At 40.3% G+C, this 20,750-nt stretch overlaps 1 protein-coding gene across 1 annotated transcript in view; it reads right to left on the reverse strand.

The window, feature by feature from the left end:
* Window positions 1-20,750, reverse strand: part of LOC109875453 (pappalysin-2) — an 85,996-nt gene that overhangs the window by 52,213 nt on the left and 13,033 nt on the right. The window contains exons 5-9 of the mRNA XM_020467792.2: window positions 19,437-19,730; window positions 15,278-15,470; window positions 14,907-15,037; window positions 7,341-7,523; window positions 2,291-2,588 (exon numbers count right to left, since the gene is read on the reverse strand). Coding sequence (XP_020323381.1) covers window positions 2,291-2,588; window positions 7,341-7,523; window positions 14,907-15,037; window positions 15,278-15,470; window positions 19,437-19,730 — 1,099 coding nt within the window. The remainder of the gene's footprint in view (window positions 1-2,290; window positions 2,589-7,340; window positions 7,524-14,906; window positions 15,038-15,277; window positions 15,471-19,436; window positions 19,731-20,750) is intronic.

A 20,750-nucleotide genomic window follows, 5' to 3' on the forward strand; every position in this document is an offset into this window, starting at 1 on the left:
GAACACTTTTTTTTTACCCATCTACCAATAAGTGATCTTCTTTGTGAGGCATTAGAAAACTTCCCTGGTCTTTGTGGTTGATTCTGTGTTTGAAATTCACTGCTCGACTGAGGGACCTTACAAAAAATTGTATGTGTGGGGTACTGAGATGAAGTAGTCATTTAAAAAATCGTGTTAAACACTATTCTTGCACACAGAGTGAGTCCATGCAACTTATGTGACTTGTTAAGCAATAGTTTAATCCTGAACGTATTTAGGCTTGCCAAAACAAAGACATTTCAGCCTTTCATTTTATATTAATTTATAAAAAATAAAATCAGCATAATTCCACTTTGACATTATGGGGTATGGTGTGTAGGCCAGTGACACAAAATCTCAATTTAATCCATATGTAATTCAGTCTGTACCACAACAAAATGTGGAAATGTGTGAATATTTTCTGAAGGCACCCTAACCTGTAACACTGGGGTAAAGTGATCTGTTCTCGCAATTTGTAGTCTATGACATTTCAGATTTACATATGATAATTTTTCACGAAGTGAAAAGTAACTTTAATTATATTTTTAAAAAAAAGACATATTTGTTTAGCTTATAACTTCTTCCAGTGTGAAATAGTTGCTAGCTTGGTAAACTTTTTCAGAGTAGCTTCCCCAACACTGTTTCTTGTCTTGTGTATTTGTGTCTAGTCACCTAATCGTCTAACCTTGCTGTAGGAAGCAGTGACCTTAAACCTAAACTGGATGTACAGTGGGCACGGTGATATCATACCTCCTGTCCCAGGGCTACCTACCCTTGATTTCCCGGCAGCACTGCTTGATTACCATTGTCTCCGGCCAGCTGTAAAGAATACCTACAAAAATGCACATGATCTACTCTCTCAGGCGTGTCGGATTTCCTCCCGCTACAAATTACCCTTATTAATTATGGATCAGCTCTAACAGCCCCCTCTCTCTAGCATTCCACCGGAGGACATTTTACAGGAGTGTTTTTTTGTCAGGACTTAGACTCTGTGTAGTTTTGTGCCTTAATGGACACTGGAATGATACAATCAGTTATTAATGTACGCAATAGTAGAAACCAAAAGATGAGGGTCAGGGGGAAATAATACATCCTTGACCATGGATTAACGACATCTACTCCTATTTCACGCATGCCCCAAAAGTGAATTTTTTTCACTGCTAATGGACCAAAAATGTGAGTCTATTTTTAAGGATTAGGATATCAAGTGCAAAACAAATCTTGCTTTGCCAGATATACCTCTTGGTGGCAGTGTAGACTCAGTCAGTCACAATGCTTAGCCTTCCTTTATTTTCTCTCCTGCAATACACTCCACTTCTCTCTCTTCACCCCCTCTTCCAAATGACAGGCCTCTCACTTATCATATACTAACCATGATGAGCATACAGTGAAGAGCCTTCAGCGAGAGGAAATAGCTGAGGAACAGGTCCAAACAGCCACTGGTGTTTACTGTTTCTGCTGGTCACATTTGGTTTATATTCCAGAGACTGCCTCTCTTCCCTCCACATAACTTAATTCCCCTTGGTTTTTACATCTTTTTGCACTTACAGCTGCTTGTGGAACTTTTAGAGACCAAACGTATTCTTCAACGTGACCTCTTCAGCATATCCACCTACTCCCGCAACTAAGCGCTTGAAAAAAAACATCCCAGAAAGTTTTTGTGAAAAATTACAAAATCATTCATAAAAAATAGTGTATGATGCTAATATAGAATCCAAGCAGACTGTTATGAATAAAAGTAAGATAGAACAGAATAAAAAACAAAGAACACATAAGTTGTTAAGTTGATTCAGATAATCAACTTAACACCTTTTCTCAGTGTGGAATAAAAATGATTTGACGTACGCAGGAATCCACTGTAAACTTTTTTTTGAATAAGGCGCTTGATGTTGATTTGTATCAGTAGCTAGGGCTAAGAAGCATATTGAATGCATTTGGTTTTTGTGTTGCGAAAACAATACCAAACCAAAACACTAGAATTATGAATATCTCAGCTTCTGTGGCTATAGAAGATTGCATTGTTTGATCTTTGTAACTGACATACATTATGATCATGATTTTTGTATTTCTTTGTATTTTTGGGCCCAGTTCTTGGAGCAGTGGTATATGACCTCCAAACAATAAATCTCCACACAGGAGAACTTTCTGGACTAAGGGCATAGTATTTGCAGAATTCCAGAGTGTAAACAATACATCTGTGTCGGCACAGGAGAACTTTCCAGACTAAGGTCAAAGTATTTGTCAGTGTCAATCTTACTTGTGTCAATCTTACCTGTCTGTAAATGTAAGCAGAGTTTGCTGGACCAGATCGCCTGAAAACGCTGGTTGCCTGACAACTCGGTACATCAGAGGCTGGCAACTGGAGCAGAGAGGATTGTGGGGGCCAGAAGTGAACAGGATAGCATCAATCTCCATCTTCTCATCAAAGGTGCTCAGTTTGACAGCTGCCACCCTTTTTCCGGTGTGCAGACGTAGAGTGAGGGGCACATCACAGAAGACGTGCTGTGGACCCATGTCAAGAGACTCGTCTGTGTCTGTTATTAGCTCGATGTTGGCGATTGCCTGGTTATCTGTAGAGACAACATGGTGGACAATCATCACCTGTATAATCAAGCAGTTGCAGAGAAAAATGCATATGCTTATCCCTTTATTTATTCATAAACACCTAGAAAAAAAAATACTTGGTGTGACTTGACATTACCTGCTAAGATGAACAGCCAAAGAATTATGATTCAGGTAGACACAATGCGTGGCTTGTATTGTGGAGAGTTTCAATAATTGCTAAATGTACACTGTTGTCACGCCATGTTCAAGAATGGCCTTTTTCCCTTCATTCAGATTACAACCTCCCACTTTCGGTTATTTGAAAATGAAAACATCTCCAAAATATCGCTATTTTTAAACAAGCAATAGAAAGCTTGTTGCAATTTCAGTTTAATCCACCAGAAAATACAGAAGGAATATTATAATAAATATTATGGTTAAACGCAAATATTTTAATTGATAATAAAAAAATAGGAATGCACGATATATCGGTGAATATATCGGAATCTGACAATATTTGCTAAAAATGCCAACATCGGTATCGGCCCAATGTCTAGTTTAATGCCGATGTGCAAAGACGATGTCAAAGCTGACGTGCATACCTATATAATGTAGGTACATGGCGTAAAATTTGTGCTACATGTGCAACACAGCATTTCTAACCTAGTCCACAATGTCTGCTGTGTGGATCGAGCAATCAACAAGTCGAGCAGTTATTTGAAAGAGTAAGAACATTTCAGCGAGACAACTCAAAGGTGAAATCCATTAACGCCAAGATAATGGAATTCATTGCCCTTGACAATCAACCGTTCTCTGTAGTGGGTGATGTTGGCTTTCGCAACTGGTCGAGCACACTACCAAGTGCGCTATTTTTCAGATGTTGCCCTACCGGAGTTACACAGTAATAGCGTCACTGCTATTAGCTTCACTACATACTATGGAACACTGTTTGGGTCTTTGCGTGTCAAAGAAGATACACGTCAAATAACACTATTTGACAATAACACTACTTGACGGGTCAAATAAGCTTTTAATTTGACACAACAAATAACACAGTTCTATTATAGAATGCTGTGTTTTCTGAATGTGCACATGAAAGCCAAGCGCCACCACTACTATCAGTAGCACTGTCAAAGCTGTACAAAAAAGTCTGCAAACAAGTAAACACCGGACACGAACGATGTATTTACAATACCGCATTGGTAATAAAGCATTATTTGTTCGACCGCAACTTCTGGGGTAGCTAGCTAGCTTTAGCTTGGTACCTAGCTAGCACCAATACAACCAGCCTGAAAACAATGACCAATAGAAACTGCAGTCATTTTCATTACTCTTAGCAATGATTTAGGAATCCTTGTAAATAAGTATTAGCTAGGTAGCCACTTGTTGTTCGCCTATTGAAATTGAACTTCAGTTCGTGAAAATAAATAGCTAGCCAGCTACTTAACCCTGTTGCCCAAAGCTAACATTATAAGCAGCCAGCTTGCTTCATCTGGCTAGTGAGGCTTGACTGGGTTTTGTGAAGCTAGCCACAACAAGGATGACACCCACAGTACACAACTGTGAAGAGTTAACACAAATATTAGCATTGTAGCTCATATCGTGGGACTGTGACTGTGTCACCCCCCCCAGTCAGCCTATTGTGTGTATTGTGTGTATTGACATTCATATTGCACTGTGCCGCTTTACCTAAGGATTGGGGATAAATTAAATGGGATATCAGTCTACTCAATGCCCTATATATTTTTTCCCAACATCCTCCTCAGAGTTATCATACTCCAAAACATCCACACAGTATTGTTTTTCCTCTGGAATAGTGTTCAATACACAGAGTAGGTTGACAATAGATGTGGCTCAATTCACAGTTGTTTCACAGTCCCGCAATAAGAGCTACAACACTAATGTTCTCTGGGTGTCACTGAGTAGACTGATAACCCATGTCATTGATCCACAATCCATAGGTAAGGCTGTACAGAGAAGTAAGAACGCCCCCAATACAATTCTTAAGTTTAATACATACAGTGTGATTTCAACCGATTTTTGTCAAATTAACAAATTATTGTCTTTTGTTGATTTTATATGTCAACATTCCAACCTTGTTTAGCATGATCTATTAAATTATGGCATAATTCTACTATTTGTTTTAATTCGCATCACTGTCAATTACATACTTTTATTTTGAAGGCTAACCAAATAGTGTTATTTGACGTGTATCTGTTTTGACATGCAAAGACCCAAACGGCGTTCAATAGAAATCCAGGTTGAGAATGAAATGACTGAAGAAATGAACAACAAAACAGCAAAGCAAGTAAGTGAAAGAAATAGGTTTTGATTATGTTTTACTGGTAATGGGGACATACGTAAATGCCAACAAAATAACTTTTTGGTCAGTGTGGTGTATGTGTGTAACATTTATTTAACTAGGCAAGACAGTTATTAACAAATTATTATTTGCTGCCTAGAAGGCCAGCATCACGGAGTCGCCTCTTCACTGTTGACATTGAGACTGGTGTTTTGCGGGTACAATTTAATGAAGCTACCAGTTGAGGACTTGTGAGGGGTCTGACACTCTAATGTACTTGTCCTCTTGCTCAGTTGTGCATCGGGGCCTCCCACTCCTCTTTCTATTCTGGTTAGGGCCAGTTTGCGCTGTTCTGTGAAGGGAGTAGTACACAATTTCTCACATGGAATAGCTTTAATTTCTCAGAACAAGAATAGACTGAAGACTTTCAGAAGGTTCTTAGATTCTGTCCATTTTGAGCCTGTAATCGAACCCTCAAACGCTGATGACAACTAGTCTAAAGAAGGCTAGTTTTATTGCTTCTTTAATCAGGACAATAGTTTTCAGCTGTGGTAAATTAATTGTAAAATAGTTTTCTAATGATAAACTTGACACGTCAGATCAAAATCCAAGCCATATGAGGTTGAAGAAATTGGCTATCGAGCTCCGAGACAGGATCGTGTCGAGGCACACCTCTGGGGAAGGGTACCAAAAAATGTCTGCAGCATTGAAGATCCCCAAGAACACTTGCCTCCATCATTCTTAAATGGAAGAAGTTTGGAACCACCAAGACTCTTCCTAGAGCTGGCCGTCTGGCCAAACTGAGCAATCGGGGGAGAAGGGCTTTAGTCAGGGTGGTGACCAAGAACACGATGGTCGTTCTGACAAAGCTACAGAGTTCCTCTGTGGAGATGGGATAACCTTCCATCTCTGCAGCACTCCACCAATAAGGCCTTTATGGTAGAGTGGCCAAACGGAAGCTACTCCTCAGTAAAAGGCACATTTTGCCAAAAGGTTTGCCAAAAGGTACCAAGATTCTCTGGTCTGATGAAACCAAGATTGAACTCTTTGGCCTGAATGCCAAGCATCACGTCTGGAGGAAACCTGGTAACATCCCTACAGTGAAGCATGATGGTGGCAGGATCATGCTGTGAGGATGATTTTCAGCGGCAGGGACTGGGAGACTAGTCAGGATCTCGGGAAAGATGAGCAAAGTACGAGAGATCCTTGATGAAAACCTGCTCCAGAGCTTTCCTTCTAAATGCATTTGAGCCAATCAGTTGTGTTGTGACAAGTTAGGGGTGGTATACAGAAGATAGCCCTATTTGGTAAAAGATCATGTCCATTTTATGGCAAGAGCAGGTCAAATAAGCAAGAAAAACGACAGTCCATCATTACTTTAAGACATGAATTTCAAGAACTTTGAAAGGTTCAAGTACAGTTGAAAAAACAATCAAGCACTATGATTAAACTGACTCCCATGAAGACCGCCACAGGAAAGGAAGACCCAGAATTACCTCTGCTGCAGAGGATAAGTTCATTAGAGTTAACAGCATGTCAGATTGCAGCCCAAATAAATGCTTCACAGAGTTCAAGTAACAGACACATCTCAACTGTTCAGAGGAGACTGCATGAATCAGGCCTTCATGGTTGAATTGCTGCAAAAAAACACTACTAAAGGACACCAATAATAAGACGAGACTTGCTTGGGCCAAGAAACACGAGCAATGGACATTAGACTGGTGGAAATCTGTCCTTTGGTCTGATGAGTCCAAATTTGAGATTTTTGGTTCCAACCGCCATGTCTTTGTGAGATGCAGAGTAGGTGAACGGATGAACTCCACATGTGTGGTTCCCACTGTGAAGCATAGAGGAGGTGTGATGGTATGGGAGTGCTTTGCTAGTGAGATTGTCAGTGATTTATTTAGAATTCAAGTCACACTTAACCAGCATGGCTACCACAGCATTCTGCAGCAAAATGCCATCCACTTAGTGGGACTATTATTTGTTTTTCAACAGGACAATGACCCAAAACAAAGGGCTATTTGAAAGAGAGTGATGGTGTTGCATCAGATGACCTGGCCTCCACAATTACCCAACATCAACTGAATTGAGATGGTTTGGGATGAGTTGGACCGCAGAGTGAAGGAAAAGCAGCCAACAAGTGCTCAGCATATGTGGGAACTCTTTCATGGCTGTTGGAAAAACATTCCTCATGAAGCTGGTTGAGAGAATGCCAAGAGTGTGCAAAGCTGTCATCAAGGCAAAGGGTGGCAACTTTCAACAATTTAAATTTTGTTTTGATTTGAACCCAAACAATTTTGGGGTTACTACATGATTCCATATGTGTTATTTCATAGGTCTGTTGTCTTCACTGTTATTCTACAATGTAGAAAATAGTACAAATAAATAAAAAAGTAGGTGTGTAGGTGTGTTCAAAATGTTGATATATACTGTATATGCTGTTGGAGACCACTAGAATGAACCCGGGACCCACCGGCTGAGACGTATGTGACCCACACAGTGAGGCTGTCAGGGACCACAGGGTGGAGGAAGCGCAGCATCAGGACGCAGCCCTCGGTTTCAGGGCAGGGAGACGTCACATTGGCATCATACAGGCTGAGCTCTGGACTCCAGGCCTGTAGGCTGGGCTCACATGGCTGGTATACATCTGGAGGGCCTGTAAACACACACACACATCTTGTTTTACAATATATATATATATAGACCCCTACATGCATCCCCAATGGCACACTACTTTTGACCAGGTCCATTTATGGAATATGGTGCTTTTTGGGATGCAACTAAAAAAAGGGCACAGTTACAACTGATCTAGCAGATCAACCCAGTATCACAGATTATTGTGAAATAGACACAAATTGCTGAGAGGCACATGAAAACACAGAAACGATAGGAGGGAGGTTGTTTCAGGGAGGGCAGCTGGGTGTATAACACGACCATCTAGCAACCCAAATGTTGTGTGTTCGGATCACGTCATGGACTTCTAATTAGCAACTTTGTAACAACTTACTACTTTTTAACAAATTAAGCTAGAATGCTAGCTAACCCTAACCCATTAATTACTTAGCTAGCATGTTACCTAACCTTAACCCCTAGCTTACAGTATCTAATGTTAGCCACCTAGCTAGGCTAGCTAATATTAGCCACCTAGCTAACGTTAGCCACAACAAATTGGAATTCATGTCATCTTCCTGAATGTGTTATGAAGGAAGAAAATTGTGTAATACACATAAAATGTGTTGTGAAGATGCATTTTAAATGTAACCTTTATTTAACTAGGCAAGTCATATGAGAACAAAAAACAACTGTCCAGTGAAAATCTCACTTTTAAAAGTTCATATTCTGTTAACTCATACCCAGATAATGTTTTTGACTAGTCCCATACTCATATTTGTGGCCAAAGCATAAAATGGAGAAAAAAACATTTTAAAAAACACACCCCAAACTTCTCTCAAACGGACCATTTCAAAAATACTTGCTATTTCCTCATAGAGGATGAAGTCATCCAACTGGCCAATCAGCGGTCTACTCGCATTAATATTTTTAATGACCGGTATATGCCCACACCATTCTGTTGTTGGGGTATGCAGATACTATTCCAACACAGAAAAGCTTCTTTTTAACATACTTAATTACCATTGTTTGGAAGGAAAACTATTTCACTCATGTTGTAATTAATTATAGGCCATATTTTTTTGAAATCTGTAAACACTGAACTGTTACCGTTAACTGATGACATACAACTTACATGCCCAATTGGTTTAAAAGGTAGGAACGTTACATTATTCTTTGTCTTTAAATGGGACATCAGCAGTTGCTACATCCATTTTTGGACATATAAATCAAATATATGTACCCATTGATGTTTGAAGAATATAACTTATAAATGCCTCATGAGCATAGTTCAACTGTCGTACTCCATCAGAACCCAACATAGAAGCTTTTTTTACTCCAATGTTTATAAACAAAATAAATGAAAAAAAAAAATACTATACATCCTAACAAAACATGGTTCAAACTATAATGCTGATATCATGGATGATCGGTCCTTGTATCCACAGCTCTAAGCATTTGAGAGTAGTTACAGTTTTTCCAGCCCCATCCCTCAGCTTTTTACCAAAACAGGTAGTACACTTAATTGTTTCTACTGCTGATTGACACTTTAAGTAGTGTACTATCTCTCAGTTTGTTTTATGATTTCGAATCACTGAAAAACCATTACTGTACTATTATTAAAGAATAGGGCTACTGGAGCATCACTGGAGAGAGCTTGGGAAAATCACACAACCTGGCTGTGGACTGGACTGGTCTTCCCCAAGCCACCCTCTAGTACACAACATACCCAGGTGCAATTTCGAACAGGAAAGAAATCCATGCCGTAACAATGTATAAAGCATGTTCATTTCCTCTGTGGTACAAATGGGAAAAGTAGCAGGTAGTATGTCTCAGCAAGAGCCCTGAACTAAACTGTTGGATGGTGAGAGGGACAGAGCCTGCAGCGGTAGCCCCAGCCAGCCAATGCCTGAACATCCACAGCTTCCACAGCTTCTGCTATTTGCACCCAATGTGGCTCCTTCACATGTGTGGATTTTTTCAGGGTAAACATCAGCACGCCAAGTCAAACCATAAAACTAAATTGGTCAGATAAACAGAGAAAGGCCTCAACACAGGCCCAGATTAATCGCTGTATCAGATGTGGCAAACGGCTCCCACAGGAAAGGCTAGTGCTTCAAGATCTTAGTGTATCATCCTTCCTGCTTTCAGCAACTTAACAATGCCACTACTTTTCCCTTTCTCAAGATTAAATAGACTCCCCAGGTTTGGAAATGCATGCTTGGGTTTCAGTGGAGGAACACATCAAAGGGAAGATCTGTTTCTGTGAAAAGAACGAGGTATACACTATGTTGTATGCATTTTTTATTAATTCAGTCAATGTTTAAAACTTAACTAAATAAATTTTGAGGCCTAACAATTTAGAGGCCTAACAGTTTAATTAATTTGTAAAAGGGTAACAATGGTACTGGGGTGGAAAATTTTGACTTGTTTTCATATAGGCTGCGATCTAATGCAGCGAAGTGCACCATTTTAATGGCAATTTACACTTGAACCAACATGTGCGGCGTTTATCATGACTACAATCCCTGCAAACATCTTCGAAAATGCCTTTAAAAAAACTGCAAAAAAATTGTCAGCTGTATAGTGTGCTGCACTATAACGTGATTGCATTTAATCCCGCCCTAATCAACCTTAACTTATTTTCCTGTTAAACCTAGAATCAGCAGTTATTTATTTTATTTTTTTATTTTATTTTACCTTTATTTAACCAGGTAGGCAAGTTGAGAACAAGTTCTCATTTACAATTGCGACCTGGCCAAGATAAAGCAAAGCAGTTCGACAGATAAAACGACACAGAGTTACACATGGAGTAAAAACAAACATACAGTCAATAATGCAGTATAAACAAGTCTATATACAATGTGAGCAAATGAGGTGAGAAGGGAGGTAAAGGCAAAAAAGGCCATGATGGCAAAGTAAGTACAATATAGCAAGTAAAATACTGGAATGGTAGTTTTGCAATGGAAGAATGTGCAAAGTAGAAATAAAAAATAATGGGGTGCAAAGCAGCAAAATAAATAAATAAATAAAAATTAAATACAGTTGGGAAAGAGGTAGTTGTTTGGGCTAAATTATAGGTGGGCTATGTACAGGTGCAGTAATCTGTGAGCTGCTCTGACAGTTGGTGCTTAAAGCTAGTGAGGGAGATAAGTGTTTCCAGTTTCAGAGATTTTTGTAGTTCGTTCCAGTCATTGGCAGCAGAGAACTGGAAGGAGAGGCGGCCAAAGAAAGAATTGGTTTTGGGGGTGACTAGAGAGATATACCTGCTGGAGCGTGTGCTACAGGTGGGAGATGCTATGGTGACCAGCGAGCTGAGATAAGGGGGGACTTTACCTAGCAGGGTCTTGTAGATGACATGGAGCCAGTGGGTTTGGCGACGAGTATGAAGCGAGGGCCAGCCAACGAGAGCGTACAGGTCACAATGGTGGGTAGTATATGGGGCTTTGGTGATAAAACGGATTGCACTGTGATAGACTGCATCCAATTTGTTGAGTAGGGTATTGGAGGCTATTTTGTAAATGACATCGCCAAAGTCGAGGATTGGTAGGATGGTCAGTTTTACAAGGGTATGTTTGGCAGCATGAGTGAAGGATGCTTTGTTGCGAAATAGGAAGCCAATTCTAGATTTAACTTTGGATTGGAGATGTTTGATATGGGTCTGGAAGGAGAGTTTACAGTCTAACCAGACACCTAAGTATTTGTAGTTGTCCACGTATTCTAAGTCAGAGCCGTCCAGAGTAGTGATGTTGGACAGGCGGGTAGGTGCAGGTAGCGATCGGTTGAAGAGCATGCATTTAGTTTTACTTGTATTTAAGAGCAATTGGAGGCCACGGAAGGAGAGTTGTATGGCATTGAAGCTTGCCTGGAGGGTTGTTAACACAGTGTCCAAAGAAGGGCCGGAAGTATACAGAATGGTGTCGTCTGCGTAGAGGTGGATCAGGGACTCACCAGCAGCAAGAGCGACCTCATTGATGTATACAGAGAAGAGAGTCGGTCCAAGAATTGAACCCTGTGGCACCCCCATAGAGACTGCCAGAGGTCCGGACAGCAGACCCTCCGATTTGACACACTGAACTCTATCAGAGAAGTAGTTGGTGAACCAGGCGAGGCAATCATTTGAGAAACCAAGGCTGTCGAGTCTGCCGATGAGGATATGGTGATTGACAGAGTCGAAAGCCTTGGCCAGATCAATGAATACGGCTGCACAGTAATGTTTCTTATCGATGGCGGTTAAGATATCGTTTAGGACCTTGAGCGTGGCTGAGGTGCACCCATGACCAGCTCTGAAACCGGATTGCATAGCAGAGAAGGTATGGTGAGATTCGAAATGGTCGGTAATCTGTTTGTTGACTTGGCTTTCGAAGACCTTAGAAAGGCACGGTAGGATAGATATAGGTCTGTAGCAGTTTGGGTCAAGAGTGTCCCCCCCTTTGAAGAGGGGGATGACCGCAGCTGCTTTCCAATCTTTGGGAATCTCAGACGACACGAAAGAGAGGTTGAACAGGCTAGTAATAGGGGTGGCAACAATTTCGGCAGATAATTTTAGAAAGAAAGGGTCCAGATTGTCTAGCCCGGCTGATTTGTAGGGGTCCAGATTTTGCAGCTCTTTCAGAACATCAGCTGAATGGATTTGGGAGAAGGAGAAATGGGGAAGGCTTGGGTGAGTTGCTGTTGGGGGTGCAGTGCTGTTGTCCGGGGTAGGAGTAGCCAGGTGGAAAGCATGGCCAGCCGTAGAAAAATGCTTATTGAAATTCTCAATTATGGTGGATTTATCAGTGGTGACAGTGTTTCCTATCTTCAGTGCAGTGGGCAGCTGGGAGGAGGTGTTCTTATTCTCCATGGACTTTACAGTGTCCCAGAACTTTTTTGAGTTAGTGTTGCAGGAAGCAAATTTCTGCTTGAAAAAGCTAGCCTTGGCTTTTCTAACTGCCTGTGTATAATGATTTCTAGCTTCCCTGAACAGCTGCATATCACGGGGGCTGTTCGATGCTAATGCAGAACGCCATAGGATGTTTTTGTGTTGGTTAAGGGCAGTCAGGTCTGGGGAGAACCAAGGGCTATATCTGTTCCTGGTTCTAAATTTCTTAAATGGGGCATGTTTATTTAAGATGGTTAGGAAGGCATTTTTTAAAAATATCCAGGCATCCTCTACTGACGGGATGAGATCAATATCCTTCCAGGATACCCCGGCCAGGTCGATTAGAAAGGCCTGCTCGCAGAAGTGTTTCAGGGAGCGTTTTACAGTGATGAGTGGAGGTCGTTTGACCGCTGACCCATTACGGATGCAGGCAATGAGGCAGTGATCGCTGAGATCTTGGTTGAAGACAGCAGAGGTGTATTTAGAGGGGAAGTTGGTTAGGATGATATCTATGAGGGTGCCCGTGTTTAAGGTTTTGGGGAGGTACCTGGTAGGTTCATTGATTATTTGTGTGAGATTGAGGGCATCAAGTTTAGATTGTAGGATGGCTGGGGTGTTAAGCATGTTCCAGTTTAGGTCGCCTAGCAGCACGAACTCTGAAGATAGATGGGGGGCAATCAGTTCACATATGGTGTCCAGAGCACAGCTGGGGGCAGAGGGTTATGAGGTATGAGCCTTGAGAAATGTAACCACTCTCAAATTCAGAGTCAGAGCTATGGATGCAAGGACTGACCATTCATGTTATCAAAATTATCGTTTTAACCATGTTTTGAGGTTATAAAGTGTTTGTTTACATTTACGTTGTTTACAAACATTGGACTATTATATTTTGGGTTCTGATGGGGTACAACAGTTGAACTAAGCTCATGACGCATTTATAAGTTATATTCTTCAATAATCAATAGGTAAATATAATACATTTGTGTATGTCCAAAAATGGATGTAGCAACTGCAGATTTTCCCTTTAAGGGGAGGAAACACAGCTACCTCGCTCTCCAACCAATTTCCATTTCCATTTTAGTCATGTAGCAGACGCTTTTATCCAGAGTGACTTACAGTAGTATGTGCATACATATTCATATTTTTCATATGTATTATTTAGGGGCAAATTTATTGAATAGAAAATTCAGCAACTCTTAGAGGAACGTTGAAATTGATAAAAGTGCTTCTTTATTGTTAAACATAAAACCAACATGTTTCATAAACAGTTTTACAGACTGAGAAATTATTATTTTCAAAATGGCCTCCAATGAGTTCAGGGACCAATCACATGGGAATACAAAACAAAACATAATTTGATTTGTCAATGAGTTGAATTTATTTTCTTCTTTGCAACTCATTTACCAATCACATAATGTTTTGTTTTGTATTCCCATTGTGATTGGTCCCTGAACCCATTTGAAATATACAAAAGCCTCCTTTATTTTTAAATCTGTAAAACTCTTAATTTCCTGTTCTAAATTAAGTTCTCAAGACCCACGAGTGAACACCTGGCTTACACATGGACAAGCAGGTAAGATGACTCTCTTCCCCACATAAATTACACTATAGTACACAACAAAAGACAACAGACTGTGTCTCTCCCCAGAACTGTGGATTCCACTCTCCTTTCCTGGACAATGCTGTAATTGTCTTTATCGTCATTAAAGTACAGCATGGAGAATAATCACCACCTCCTCTTTTTTTTCAAAGCACAAATACCATCTGAGGATTTCCACATATTTGGGTAGAATTTCTAAAACATTTTATACAAAGTCATGTCAAAAGACTGGGCTCCTCCACACTCAAAGAATCTTGATTGGAATAATAAGGAACATCTGTTACATGAAGCATAAAGATTCAAAGCACTACAGGATACACAGTTTTTTATGACAGTTCAATGTAGGACGGCACCCAACATTACCAAAAATTGACATTGCCAAGCACCCTGTTTTTCTTATGGCCAAAACAAGAGAAGATATTTTGCCTGGCAACTATTATTTTATGATTTTCATATTTTTCTTCCATACAGTCTTTATCCCTGCACGCACCTTACCCACAGGAGAATAAGGGATCCTCCTTGCAGAAAGGTAGAACTTAAACTGTTAGTAACTGAATGTTTTGTGTATGTTCAGAATGGACATAATAACACACTAAAATCAATGAGATTAAAATAAATGATTTATCAGATGAGGAGTATGTGCTCACTTTATTATGTTTTTGCAGTGTCAGAGACATGTCACTGAGTGTGCAATGTAACTCGGCCTTGAGACTACTATCCTTAGACTAGACTGGCTACTAGTGGCTAATGGAATTGTCATAATATAAATAATATATGCCACTTTTTATATATATATATATATATATTTTTTTTTTTTACTTTATCCAAACCTATTTACAGTTGTGCATGCATTCATTTTAGTATGGGTGGTCCTAGTGGGAATTGAACCCACAACCCTGACGTTGCAACTGTCATGCTGTACTAACTAAGCCACACAGGCCCATGTGTGGCAAAAGAGAAATACTGACCAATAGCCTCTTCAGGTGTCCAGTATCCGGAGGAGTCACAGACCCGGGGCGAGGTGGCCTCATAGGCATACTGATGGAACACACCATCTGCCTCACAGTCCCTGCAGTTTACACTATCCACTGTAGGGGAACTGTTAAGAGAGGTGCTCAGATGTAAGTATCAGAAAATCTTTGAAAATGTCATTATCATTCATGAATATCTGTGCCTGTATCCCAAATGGCACCATATTCCCTTTATAGTGCAGTACGGGCTCTCTATGGGCCCGTGGTCAAAAGTAGTGCACTATATAGGGAATAGGGTGTCATTTGGGATACATATTATCTCATTACTGCTGATATGAGGAAAAACTTTAGCTACACATTTATTCTACCTTTGATGAAGTGGCCCCCTTACAGGTGGCAGCCAATGAATGGAGACCGAGTCTGAGCTCTGTCGAATCACCATGGGCTTGAGAGGGATGGGGGAGGGCCTTCTGTTGTTCAGCCAGTTCTCGTAGACTAGATCCATATAACAATGCATCCGAGCCACTTGATTTGGTGTGAAATGGTTGGTGCAGTTATCGTCTGAGAAAAAGAAGTGAAAGTAGAGTTAATGTTCCCAGCGGAAATCATCAAACGGTGTCAGAATCCTTGTGCTTACGTACTCCCTTAAAAATTAGTGTGCTTGCGTACTCCCTTAAAAGACCTTCTCTTATAAAAAAGCAGCAATCGTACTGTTTGTCCATTTCAGTGGCGACCTATCATTCAGGGCAGGTGGGGCAGAGCCCCACATTTTTTGCCCTTTTTTGGGCTTGCCTGTTTTGCATGTTATTTTGGCATTAATACATATCAAATCCAAATCAAATCCAATTTTATTTGTCACATACACGTGGTTAGCAGATGTTAATGTGAGTGTAGCGAAATGCTTGTGCTTCTAGTTCTGACAATGCAGTAATAACAAACGAGTAATTTAACCTAACAATTCCACAACTACTACCTTATACACACAAGTGTAAAGGGATAAAGAATATGTACATAAAGATATATGAATGAGTGATGGTACAGAATGGCATAGGCAAGATGCAGTAGATGGTATAGAGTACAGTATGTACATATGAGATGAGTAATGTAGGTTATATAAACATAAAGTGGCATAGTTTAAAGTGGCTAGTGATACATGTATTACATAAAGATGGCAAGATGCAGTAGATGATATAGAGTACAGTATATACATATACATATGAGATGAGTAATGTAGGGTATGTAAACATCATATTAAGTGGCATTGTTTAAAGTGGCTAGTGATACATTTTTATATCAATTCCCATCAATTTCCATTATTAAAGTGGCTGGAGTTGAGTCAGTATGGCATATCAGTTTGCAAACAATGTAAAACATATATCTTTCATTATTTTCTTGAGTAAGGCAGCTCTAAAATGCAGGTGTTTAAGCCTAGCGCAGTGCTTTCATTAAGCCCAGCTCAGTGCTTTTTTTGCACCATGATTGGCTCAGTGTTCTATCACTCATGGGGACAATATGTCACAGCCAAGTCTAAGGGTAGACCTCGAAGAAATCCAGAGAATGCCAGACTTTGATGACAACATTTGCCCACGAAGGACAGACGCGCCACCTTCCTGTTCAAGTGAGCACAGCACAACAAGGTGAATCCAAAAATGTATTGTATGCTGCTGCATAGATTATGTAATATGCCAGGGAGATATGTATACTGTAGCTAAGAAAGTAATACTAAGTGTATGTTGTGTAGTAAGATGTTAGTAGCCCATATGGCTCACCCTAATAATTTGGTCTATTTACCCCTCTTAATTTTACCTACTGTTCTGACTTGGTGGTGCACATGTAGCCTACAGTATAACCTGTTTTAGAGAAATGTCCTCATTTAATATTGTAAGAGCCTTTATTTATATTACGGTTCTGACTTGGTGTACAGGGAGAACACTGTAAGAACGGCCCATTTTCTGAATTCTGTCACTGTACATTTCAAAAGTGTTAAACAAATAGTTATATTGACTACGTCCCTCCTAGCTCACTCATTAATGTCTTAATCAAAATTACGGATTGCCTCTTATCCGCTTGTCGTCCCCTTATGCCATAGTTTGTACATCTCAATTGTCATTAGAAACCACATTTGTTTTAGCAAGTCAGCAATACCAGCTGTGTTTTTTTTAAAGGCAGTAAATGAGGCTGAATTAACTCTTTCGCTGCCAGACAAGGCTTCACTGATAGCCAGGTGTAGCAGTGGTAAGATGTTGTGACTGCTGTTGAGACAACTTAATGTAGGCCCTAACAGTTTGTGGGTACCGTTTGTCACCGTTATAGTGCAATTAATGTATTGTTTATTGTTCTGGTGTGTAGTGGATTTGCTGGCATGCATCCCACTTTTCTTTTCTTTCAACAAGATTAACATGCTAAAATTGCCACTGGTCCATTTTGAGACACCCTAGCCAAGAAATCTGTCATTCATTTTGACGTTTCTGCCGAGGAGATCTTAGTCGCGCAATTTTACATCTAACTAAGATGTTTGGTGCAGTATGTCGCAATGAAAAAAATTGCAGGAAAACGAGTGGTCTCTCTTTGAATGACAACAAAGACTTTATTGAAGAATCCCTACTGTTGACCAATCAATGACGAAGGGGCGAAGACTTCAGCTCCGAACTTCGGCTTGCCTCCAGAAAAAGGCTGTGCCCGAACAGCCGAAAAACCCCTCACTGAAGTCCAAAACAAACCAAAACTTTACAAAATGTTGTCATAATACTACATGCATGAACTCTTCCGAACTGTTTTGGCTGGGAAGTATGCGGACGCTTTAAAAGAAAGGTTCACCCGTTTTGAATGTAATATTGTTTTTGTGAATCTCTGAGTGATATTCTTTCGATTCCCTGGGTTATTTAATGTTTTCATGTGTATCTGAGTTATTGGCGTTCAAGCAGGCAGAAATCCGTCCAGTATGACGTAGCACTGTGATAATGTCACTCTCACTACACTGGAAGTCAATAGCAATACGACTTTTAGATCGCAAAAACGTCTATCATACATGTCAGATTTCAATACGGCCGATGTCATAACTTGGGAGCATGTCTTCTCTCGAATGAGTCATTGATCATATTTTTGCAATATTCCTACCTAGAGAAATTTGTAATTTAACGGAGGGTCCAGCACATTTTACCTTTTTGTCTGCCCCTTTAGTCCAGGGTGCATTGCATGGTGCATTGCATCGTTGCCAGAGATATTATAGAAAGGTGAATGAATGAAGGAACGTATAACGCCCCACCCAGCAGACTGTCGAACACTCGCGTTCACGTTGTCATACTGCGTCACATGGTTGCTAAGCTAATTGTTACACAATCCATTCTCAAAGTCAGTGTATATGTCGAGAAACATGCTTTAATAATTTCCTCGAAAGTACACAATGTCATGATTCCAAAGCCATACGATATTACAGATAGCAAGTTAAATATTTGTAATTTTGTATTTCTTGTTGAGGAAATTCATGCTAATGTTGGGTTTTTGAGCTAGCACCCAATAGACTCCCATTCACTCATTGAAGGAGAGCGCTCCTTGTCCCAGAATCACCCAGAATGCACCGCACCGTTGGCGTAGCATGGGCAACATTTCCCATCTCCTCAAAAGTATATCTGCCGTTGTGAACGTCAGACTCCATTCTGTGAACCACATCGATCTGCAGGTTAAGTTTGAGATTGTAGTGAGATTGTAGACTCCTAAATTGAAAGTGCAGTATGTTTAGGCGGTTTACAGCTAAGTAGCTACTTTACATGCTGGTATTTTTGGGGGTATTATTGTGTGTAGCTACGTTTGCTACTGTAGCTAGCCACCTAGGTAGCTAGCCAGCCAGCCCATAGAGAGATTATTGCATTGTGGGTTTTGTAGACTTGAGCTGAAACAGATTTCCACAATGAAGTATTGTTCTCACATATTAGTATTATTTAACACTATAAATTAAAGGAATTTATCACTCATTTGACGTGGATGAATTAGCCATACTATGCAATCCATAGTCCAAACGAAATACACTTGGATTTAAGATCACATACACAGTAGACCAGGGGGGATAAAAAATTTGGTAAAAAATAAAATACTGTAAAATCACCAGGAATTCAGCAAGAAATGTGTTTGTTCGGAAATCTGTTCCCAAGTATTTCCACAATTAAAAAAATAGACGTGATCGTCTTCAATGTAATCAAGGTATGAAATTATTGTTATTTTCAAATACATAGCATAGCTTAGCTGTGGTCAACTTGCAGTGTACAAATTATTCAAATTATTCCCCCCAAAAATCATCCTGTGGCTAGTTGCCTAAGACATTTGTGGTCTTACAGTAGAAGTATGGCACCACTGCCTAATTTGAGGTATGTGCCCCAAATGGCACCCTATTCCCTATACAGTTCACTACTTTTGACCAGGGCCCATAGTGATCTGGTCAGAAGTAGGGTTTTATGAAGGGAATAAGAGTGCCATTTGGGACACAGCCTAGGTGATGCTGACTGCATTGCAGAGAGGTTACAGTAGACCTACCTGTGTAACTCATGTAGTTGTTGTATGGTGTGTCCTGGTAGAGCGTTATCCCACAGGTGTCATTGACATGACCAGGGTCGTGGCAGGCCTTAGACTTGGGTGTAGGGGCCGTGTCTGCACATAGGTCTCCTGTCTCCATGGAGGGAGTGGTCTCCTGACAGGGGTCATCACAGGACTCCCGCTCACTGACCCCCTTGAAGACATGGTACAGTCCAAAGATATGGCCCATCTCATGGATCATTGTGTTATTGTGTCCGATGGTGCCAAAGTAGGATGGATTCATCACCATTCCACCTGTGGATAGGATGATATAGTTATCGAACAGAACTCAACAGGTGGTGAGATTGCTGAAATAGTCTGCCTTTGTTGCTTCTCAAATACTCCTAGAGCCTGTAAATAACTTCCATCCCAGATCTCCATGATCACAGTGGGACATGTTTTTGGGGGGGGCAAAGATGAATCAGACACAATCTCTATGTCAACTTATTTCAATGTTTTTTTGGTGTGTTTATTGACTAATTAGTCAAGCTTGCCATCTCAGACAAACAGTCAAACACATTTTGTCTGACAAGCCCTCTGAGTAATAGCATGTTAACATTTGGATTTAGAACCAACTAATGTCATAAAAACCCTAAACGATGTGCCATTTATAACCACTTAAAGACGAGGCAAACCTTCAGCAGTTTTAAACTCATCATGTAAGAAAAAGTATAGTGCCAACCTGGAAATAATTTGCACAATTTCTTATCATGTAATTTATGGAGTATGGAGGCAGAGGTTATTGCCCGTTATAAACTTTAAGAACTGGAATAGAATAAAAATGCTATTTGTTTTCTAATTAGAAGCACTATTCAATTTGTGAGGACCTCTGCTGGGCCCGTTGAGACAACTTCACTTTAATAGCACATTTAGCCTGTAAACAATGACAGATGTATGCAGGGCTCTGCTTCAACATTCAATTCGGTGGAGAATATATTCTGGTGCAATTGGGAGTAAATTGGGAGAGGACCTGCTTGTCAGACCTAGACTTCCTGACTGTAAGGCCTGTTCTCATGGTTTGTCCTCAGACATAAATCATCAGGTCTGATATACAAGCTTAACCGTTAATTACAAAATAAGACTGGGAAAAGTAACTAAACAATTGACACTATAAAGTTTCTCTTGTCTCTTACAGTCGTGGCACCACTGCATCTTTCCCTGTATCATTCAACCACTTACTGTCATCATATTGAAAGATGTGGCTTTGAGTGAAATATCCTCACTTCAGGGAGCTGTGGGGTTCAAAGAGGGGATGGAAACCTGCAAGATGGTGGT

This window comes from Oncorhynchus kisutch, linkage group LG30 (genome assembly GCF_002021735.2).
Source record: "Oncorhynchus kisutch isolate 150728-3 linkage group LG30, Okis_V2, whole genome shotgun sequence".
In the NCBI taxonomy this organism is placed as follows: domain Eukaryota; kingdom Metazoa; phylum Chordata; class Actinopteri; order Salmoniformes; family Salmonidae; genus Oncorhynchus; species Oncorhynchus kisutch.